Consider the following 9,138-nt stretch of genomic DNA (forward strand, 5'->3'; position numbering starts at 1 on the left):
ACAAATCGAAATTTAAAAATGATTTGAGTCCGAATATCATGAAAGTTGTGACCTAATTTGAAATGTTTGTGATCTGTTTAACAAGCCTAGTGTGCTCCAGCAAAAAGATACAAATTCAAACCTCACAGAGACGTACAGACATTTCAAGTTCCTTTTTCTTGTTTCTCTCAACCTCTCATGGAAAAGAAACACAGAATCATCAAAATGGCAAGGAAAACACTCTCGGAATAGAGGAGTCCCCGGCGAACCCCATCCGGTCCATTACTGCACAGTAGCATCATCAGATGATCATGAGCCATCAACGACCGCAATGGCAACCACCAAAGGATGCAAGAGCGAGTGGTCCTTTGTTTCTGATCCGGCTGAGGGCTGGAGAGACTTAAAGATTGCCTATCTTATCTCCAGTTTTGCCCCCGACTCATAGCAAACACGATGGATGAAACGATGACTCCTCACCGATCAACTTGTTTAGGTATCATTTGATTCAACGTTGAGCTTGGTACATCAAATAAAGTAGAGTAATTCCAAGACAAGTAAAGGAGTGATTTCCCTGTTGAGTACTTGTAGATCATAGGATGAAAAAGCTTATGGTTTATATATTTGACATTGATACATACTTCAACACTACCAAGTAAATAAACTGAAACCCCAAGCTCCAGATGTCTCACCAACTTCTTTATCAATCTGTCTAAACCGCAATCGTACGCATTACTTCACAAACCTTCGCCCCTGAAATGTAAAAGAATTATAAGCCTAGGGGATACAGTGGATTGTTTCAAACTTAGGAACTAAAGTGAAATCTGTCAAGGTTCTAATCATCATAAGTTTCCCTTCTTTTTTACCTTAACAAGCTTTACCCTAGGATATACCTGTCTGTCTCACCCACTTCCTTATCACTCCAGTAAAACAACGGCGTGAGCCGTGCTTTGACTATAATGCCATTGAGCAAAGTTCAATTGGTTTTTCAGAGATTATAGACAGCTGTCATAAATTTTTAATCTAATCCTAATATCAAACTGTAACCAAAATTCCATCAAAGACAAAAGTTTCGTATTTCAGCTTTAAGAGGATAACCGGAAGCTTAACAGACTAAGTACGAAGCCTCCAGCATTGAAATGTTATAATCCAATAAAAGAATCCTAAAAATCTAAATTCACTAATGACATTAACATAATGTTTAGCACACAGATGAGGGAAAGAGATATCCAACCAGGCTAACTACAGAGAGGTATGCAGGTCCCACCTTCTGGGTTCTGCTGTTCCTTCCATATCCGTCCTGTGACCCTCAGCTTCAGCTCTTTCCTATCCCCGCCAGAGAAGAAAAGTGCCATGTTGCGCTGTATTATGAGGCCATCATGGCTGTCTCTAACCTTCTTGTGGCTATCCCTTATGCTTCTTGGGTTGCCCTCCCAAATCAGCTTTCGGCCATTTCCACCAACCTCCAAGCTGTAGCTGTAGTTCCGAGCTTCTGTTTCATCCCCCATGAACCGGAGAAATGCCATGTAAACGGGGGCCATACCAAGCTGGAAGGCTTCAAAATGTAGACAGAAGTACTGACCAAAACAGTGGAAGACCTATCAAGGATGAAAAATAAGACAATTACTTCGCTACCATAAAAAAACCAAAGCATACATCTTCAGTCTGCTATAGTCACAGTTGATCTAGTCTTAAGTATTGCTATCAAAGGTCCCATGATTCCTTTAGTCCCATATTAACTGGGAAAGTTAAATTTTGCCCCCATAGTTAAAGTGACGGTTTCTTGATTTATGCAATGCCCACTGATTTCTAGTGTGAGCGAACCAAGCAATTTTCATTCAGTCACCAGTTTTATACAAAGAGGGAGAAACACGTATGCACTTACAGTTAACATCCACGTGGCATTTTCTACTTCACGAGGATTAGACTTTACATAACGATGATTAAAAGTGCATCCGGAATGCATGTCCACCTTGTGATCATCCCGGAGATGAGAAACAAGGAATGGAATATCCCCAACAGCGGAGCAGTCTGATCCAGCATATGGACAGTTGTATGGTCTGAAGTTACAGACAGCCTCGTGTTTCAGTTTACTATAATAGGGAAATATCTCTGAGCACCCAAGAGAGCAATACTTGCAGGGCAGTTCAAGCGATTCAGCAACCTTCTCCAGTGCTAGACACCTTATGTCACCAAGCTCCTGTCTACACGTTGGGCACCGATTATGGACCCTTGCTTTACAGGTGGAACAAAGGGTATGCCCATTGTGACACTGCAGAAACAAGTTTAGATTTATAAGCCATAAAGGTCAACCAATCCTAGATGAATTTTACAAGCAGCTACATATTATCAATAGAATCCCCATGCTTAGCCATCCCAAATAAATCTAAGGATAGCAAGTCAATGAGCATCCCTTGATTTCAATAAGCATAATAAGCATATTGTAAGGTAAACAACTCCATTTTCCAGAGTAGTTAGGGGAGGTCTACTCATCCGAACTAAGCCACAGCTGAAACTCAGCAAACTTGCATCTTCAAGTAAACATCACAACACCCCCAACACTTAAAATGAAGCCAAAGCGATGCATTACACCCCCAGCATAAGGTTATATGACTCTATATCATCTACAGCCATGAGAGATGTAAGAGTATGTAAGAGAGGCGGAGTAATTTTATACAGCCACACACTCGAACAAAACAACTGATAAACTTCTGTCCTAAGCAGCAATGGATTAATGAATAAATAGTCTGAACTCGGTGCACCCAATTTCAAGCACAATACCTTTATGCAGATAAAGCACATAAAACATCTCTATCAATTGGTGGTAGTGTTACCACACTCCACCTGTTAACCCGCTTCACTTTACAAAATAAGTGATAAATACGTCCACAATAGCACATTCACCAACCCCAGGTATCTGTGAACTTCGAAAGCTCTTAGTTTTTATTAATCCCTTTCAAACTAATATGATCCTTGACGCATAATTCACCAACCCCAGGAACTATTACATAAACACAATATTTAGAACGAAATCTGATTCTGTGCCTTGGTATTCCTGTTACTCGGAACTACAGAAAAGCACTTACAAGTGAAGCAAGTTTCAAAATCTTGAAGTTATTCTAGATTGTTGTAGATTGTTACAAGTGAAGCAAATTTCAAATCCTGTTACAAGAAAAACTAGAATTGTTGTTGATTGTTGTTTAACAAGGATAAATAAGTAAAAGAATCCTAATTGACAAGGATTAATTTTTAAAACAAAATTCAGAAACTGATAAGTATTTTTCACCTTCTAATAATAAATTCAATAAACTACCAAACAAAACCCAGAAACAGAAACACCACATAAAATTAAATCCCACAAAAAAATTAATCAATTCAACAAATCATCATTCCTAGCATTAACCCCAAAAAGTCAAAATCTTCAAAAACCAAAACAGGCAAAACAAAATCAAAAGAACAAAGGAACCCAATTGAGGAAATTGCAAGAAATGGCGAACCTGATGGATTGGAGGGTACATTGAATTGGTGCAAACAGGGCATTCAAGAAGCTCGTGGACGCTGGTGGTGCCGGGAATGTTATTGCCGGTGTTGCTGTGCGCCTTCGGAACTGAAACAAATTGATGAATCGGACGGCCATGGATCTCATCATCGTCAATCAAATCCAAAGACGCAAGACTTTCAATGATGTCTGATTCCATTCTTCAATGGAAACAAACCCCCACCACCAAAAATTTGGGGAAAAAGACGAAATCTTTCGATTCTTTGACTGATGGGTATGATTCCCCAATACGCAATTATACAAAAACGAATAGAAAATTGGAAGGGAAAATAACGAAAATTTTGGAATGCATTGTGCGATGAAACCCAAAATTTTATTTTGTTTTTTCGCAAAAGGGGTGCTTCTTCATCGTTGGTTTACAGATAGAGAGAGAAAGAGATGGGTCACCTTCCAGATGATATCAGCCGTCTGATTAAGATCAGACGGGTATCAAATGCCCGTTAAAGATTCAGTTAAGGGTTTTGATTGGTAGGTTAATAGAATAGTGGGGGATTAATAAAAAGGTAGGTTAATTTAGGGAGCTTATTTAAACATTTCTGATTTGGTATTTGGTAATTGGTAATTAGCTGTTGTTACTGTGGAATTAATGGGTTTTGGTAAGTAGCAGAAGACCAGTGGGATATAATAGGATGCAGAAAGAGATTCTCTCCGGATCTCTTCCTCTAAATATTAAGAATCAAGTGATTCGGAGAGAATCTCTTTCCAATGGAATGCCTCCCTTGTGTATGTGGTGCATATTATTGTGATCTATTTTTTTGAATTTTTAAAATGTGGGTCCCATTTTATCCTTATAAAATATGCATACTTGCTTGTATTATTTATTAAAGAAAATTTAATATATAGATTAATTCAGGCACAATTTTATATAAATTTATGATGACATTTTTTATATATAGATTTTGGAAAGTGTCAGTTCACACTCATTTTACTTCGTATATACTCTTATTAATTTTTTATTATTTATCTTTTTTAATTTATTTGATTTGGCATCAAAAATTGAAAAGAGAGAGAAATAAAAATTGCCAGATTTTACGGTGACAGTTTTGCTGACATATTGTTTTGTGGTTAATTTGGAAGCATGAGCTGATTTTGGCTTCTAAAGTGATAATTTGTTGAATACGGAATGTGGAATTTTCACAATTTTATAATGAATCAGTAGAGTTGTATTGACAAAGATACAATACAACACCAGCCAAAATACTAGCCAAACATGCCAGCCAATTAGCCATTACAATCCTCAAACAAGTATTCAAAACCAAAATTGAAAGGTTCTTCAAACCAAAAACAAGAATTGCCAATGTGAAAAGCATAACGAGCAGAGCAGTGGACAACATCATTGGCTTAAGGATGATTATGAAGAGCATACCGAGTAAAGCAATCGGCAATGCCATTGGCTTAGCAACCAACTTTAGTGATCTCTGCTTCTCCGACGACAAAACTTTCGCATATCCAACATGAACAAAGGAATTACTTCTTCAATGCCCAATGGTGTTTACAACACAAACATGTTATAAACTTATATCCAACAGTTCCAGATTGAATTGGATCCTGCTTTAAAACATGGATACTTTCACATCATTGCATAAATTAGGATTTACTCCTGCAAAGGTGACTTGAAAGTCTCTAAATTCATAGTCATCAAAACTTCTAACTTCAAAGCCATTTTTATCTCATTTATGAAGTTATCAAATCAAACTTATTATCGAGCTGAAATTATTTAGTTAGAAGATTTTTTTTTTTCCCAAACAGCTCGACATGTATGTTGTCAGACTATAAATCTTAACATCATACACGATTTCATTTAATTTAACGGTTCAATTTATAATTAAATAGCATAACATTTCAAATTACTTGATGAAGCGAAAAACCACTGGACATGTTTGTCGTCACAGGAAAAGACAAATACATGATGTTGATCAAAATTAGACAAATTAACAATGGCGTAAAAGATGACTTGACCTCAACGTTACTGCCATTTTGTTTGCAGTTTTGTTTGTGCCATGACATGTAACCACCCAAAAAGTAGGTGAAGCCGAATAATCTATTTGGCTATGATTCATTGATTCTTGTCTGTAGACAGCATAACCAAACTGGAACAAGCCACATTTTACACATTTTTGTATTAGCCGTTATTGTCTATGATATGCAGCAGCAGGCACGGGAAGCTGCTTTTCCTTTTCTTCGAGAGCAACTTGTATGGCACGGACCATCATGGTAACCTCTCGTGTCAATGATACAATAACACGTGAAGAGAAACTAACCACATGTCGTTATATTATTGGCATGTGACATCAGCGTAACGGTATACCTGTGCTATATAAGTCATTTCTATCAAGAACAAACCACAACAAAATTACACATGAAATAAAATCAAACTTCTTATCTATTGACCTCCCTTTTATGCATACATTTCGAAAGAATATAAATCCGAAAATTAACATATGTTACAAAACCGGCCGAAAGACGGCTTCCCTAATCATTCACTAATTAAGGAAGTCCCTAATTGCTATAAGTCAAGAAAATGTATATTAACAATTTTACAAAAAAGCAAGTAAACCAATCAGTGACAACCCTCTCAATTAGCCAAGAAGCAGAGAAAGAAAGTGTCCAATTACCACTGATTCGGAAAGGCTTCTCGGTAATATGCATCCTCGCCCAATGTAAGTTGTCTTCCAGTGGCAGCGCTTGCTCGTGTATTCAAAATCCTCCGAGCTAATCTATCTTTTGGTGTCTCTTTCTTCTGCAGCAAGGAAGCAAGGGTTTTCTTTTTGTTTCTGAATGATGTGTTCCTACTAGTACTTGGCTCCCAATCTTCTCCAATAAATGCAGAGTTAGAAGTTGAAGCGACTGCAGCATCTCGTAAAACCGCTTCATTGTGTTCTCGTATTTTGGCAAGCCTGGCACGCTTCAGTGCCTTTTTATCTATTTCTCTCTTCCTTGACAACTCTTTATCTTTCTCACGAACATTCTGCACGGCTTGTTTCACCAACTGCTCTACCAAATCGGTCCCTAAATAATTCTCGTCTTTTGGAGGGTTCTGATTCAGTGGTTTTCCCTCATCGTCTCTGGGTATAACAGGTCCATGAAATGGGCAAATTCTCAAGTCTCTTCTCGGACAAAGTTTTCCATTGCTTAATGGTGCTCGGCATGGCTGAATTTCAACCTGCTTTTCTTTGTATACAGTAGCCTGAAGATTTAACTCCGCAATCTTTTCTGCTGGAATAACTGCATCCTGATCCACCCTGCCCCAATGACTTTCAACCTCCAAGCCCCGATGGTTAGCCAATACATCCCTCTTTGAACCCCAACTGGCCAAATGAGTGCTCCAGTTCACCTCTGGAGCTTCAGCCAGAAGCTTACTCCTCAGAGGGTCTGAATTGCTTCCCCCACCTTCACAACTGAGCCTTTTACTGCCATCGCCCTCATTATCCTGGCATTTAGGATTATCATAGCGTTTAGGAAGTCTACCTTGCACCTCCTTGGGTGTTGATGCCACAGCTAGACCTCCCGGTTTGTTACTGGGAAGACTAGACCTCCCACCCTCAGTTGTTTCAATCTTGCCTTCTTCCCAAAAAATTTCTTCCTCATGATTTGCAGTGTTTGAAAGAGTGCATCCCGCTTCTTCACACTTCTTCTTCACTGATTGAATATTATTCCGGATATCAATGAACTCCTTCAAATACGAATCTCTGGACCTGTTATCAGTCAGTTCAACTTTTACAAGAACAAGGACCCATTCTTGCACTGCAGCCAAATGCTTTACCAATATCTTGTAAAGCTCCCGCAGGGCATCAAAAACCACTTTGTTCTCACTATTCTCATGAACTTTTTCTCCTTCTTCCAATGCATGTAAGCGCAATTGCCGAAACTCATAAGAATGAAATTCCTCCATATCTTCATCATCTAAAGGACACAACGGCACACCTTCCTCTTTGGGGCGTACAATTTCTAAACACTCCCCAATCTCATCAATAGTCGACTGTATTTCTTCCTTAATTGATGCAAAATTATTTCCCAAATTCTTAAACTTGTTCAATAAGATCTTTTTCGTCTTCCTCTCCCTTTCCCTTCTCTGCTGCTCAAGCCGAGTCGCAGTTTCCTGTAGATTTGGGAACTGATACTTAAGGGTGTTCCTGAGGTAATCAAACCCTAATCTAATCTGCTTATAGTGAACCCCAAATGAAGAATTCCACTTCTCCAGAAACTCAATCGCTTTCTTACGCAGAGCAGTTGCAACATTTTCCGGAGGTGGGAGCGACGAACGTATACGAAACCCGACACTTAAAGTCAGCAATTGATCCAAATTCTCCACAACAAGAGCTCTAAAGAGCTTTGACCTCATAAAAAGCTCATCAATTATAAGTAGTGTGAGGTACCGCACCTGCAAAATTCATATATTTTAGAAAAACTTCTCTCCCATAACTCATCTGACAGTAGCAATCTGAAACCCTAAATTATAATACCCACGCAAACAAACAGAGATTAAACAACAATTTCCAACCAAATTGAATAACTCACTATCCAATTTTTCACCATTATTTCCTACAATTTCAGATAAATGAAAAGGGCACGCAATTTAAAAAGATGTTGATTCAAAAATCGAACTTTCCCTTTCAAATTTTCTCGCAACCAAACACAAGCTAGAAAATAAACCCTAGAAAAATACACTACAAATTACAAACAGAAACGGAGAAATTAAATATAAAGATTCAAATTTTCCCGGAAGAAAGAGAGATTATATGCATGAAAAGGACCTGAGAGTGCTCGCGCTTCATAAGATCCATGAGAATACGGGCGGCGAGTCGGAGCTCCGAATCGGAGTAACGGACCACCGACTTGATGGCTTTTAGGAGGCGTGGGTCGACCTCCGGTTCGATGGAGATCGTCGCGTTCTCTATCAAAACCCTAACCTTCCCTCCTTCCTCTTCTTCCATTGCTTCTGTATTCAACCAAGCAGAGACTGGAAGCTTCTTTGAGTTTTCAAAATTTGACGATAATACATGGTTTGTGGATTTGGGTATTTTCGCGCTGGGCAAGAAGGGGGTCAAATGTCACAATCTGAAATTATGAGGGACGCAAGAAATAAAGAGAGTTTTCTATTTAGACCCTCTAAGTTTTTGAAATCCAAAAACCCCCTCAGTGGCCAAGCCCACATTGATATTCCTTTTCAAACAAAACTTGCATTTGGGTTTTAATTTTAGGAATTGTTATTAACACTCCAAAATTTTCATTTTGCACTCCAAATTTTTTATAATTAAAAAGAAAAATATATTTGTGAGTGAGTGTAGAATAAGATTTTTATATTGCTAATAACAGTTCTCTTAATTTTAATGAAGATATTTTGTTTGACCCAATAAAATCTAGGCCCATCATAATCAAACGAGTATGTCTTTATCATTGATATATATTGAGTTCACTCCGCTACACATCCCTCAGTGATTTCTTTATTGTTGATACATTGTGAGATCAGTTATCGTGCGTTCTTTGGTGTTTGTTTACCGTTGATGCATTGTTACTTCAACATGCATTAATGGTTTGTAATCGTTCGAATTCAATGATTTTTTACACTCCATAAATCATAGCTTTCATATTCAATAACGATA

At 38.2% G+C, this 9,138-nt stretch overlaps 2 protein-coding genes across 3 annotated transcripts; both read right to left on the reverse strand.

Annotated features, from left to right (window-relative positions):
- Positions 1-522: 522 nt before the first annotated feature.
- LOC126620353 (E3 ubiquitin-protein ligase SINAT3-like) lies at positions 523-4,152 on the reverse strand. Of its 2 annotated transcripts, none has more exons than XM_050288793.1 (4): positions 3,474-4,152; positions 1,862-2,248; positions 1,211-1,574; positions 523-729 (listed from the first exon to the last, which is right to left on the reverse strand). In XM_050288793.1, the coding sequence occupies exons 1-3, from the start codon at positions 3,672-3,674 to the stop codon at positions 1,215-1,217; spliced, it is 948 nt and encodes a 315-aa protein (XP_050144750.1). In that variant the 5' UTR covers positions 3,675-4,152; the 3' UTR covers positions 523-729; positions 1,211-1,214. The 2 variants fall into 2 exon arrangements, with proteins under 2 accessions (XP_050144750.1, XP_050144749.1); XM_050288792.1 differs by having other exon boundaries at positions 1,244-1,574; positions 3,474-4,151.
- Positions 4,153-5,900: 1,748 nt separating this feature from the next.
- LOC126620269 (UV-stimulated scaffold protein A homolog) lies at positions 5,901-8,590 on the reverse strand. Its single transcript, XM_050288786.1, has 2 exons — positions 8,290-8,590; positions 5,901-7,916 (listed from the first exon to the last, which is right to left on the reverse strand). The coding sequence occupies exons 1-2, from the start codon at positions 8,467-8,469 to the stop codon at positions 6,147-6,149; spliced, it is 1,950 nt and encodes a 649-aa protein (XP_050144743.1). The 5' UTR covers positions 8,470-8,590; the 3' UTR covers positions 5,901-6,146.
- Between the last annotated feature and the right edge of the window lie 548 nt (positions 8,591-9,138).

This window comes from Malus sylvestris, chromosome 1, assembly GCF_916048215.2.
Source record: "Malus sylvestris chromosome 1, drMalSylv7.2, whole genome shotgun sequence".
NCBI lineage: Eukaryota > Viridiplantae > Streptophyta > Magnoliopsida > Rosales > Rosaceae > Malus > Malus sylvestris.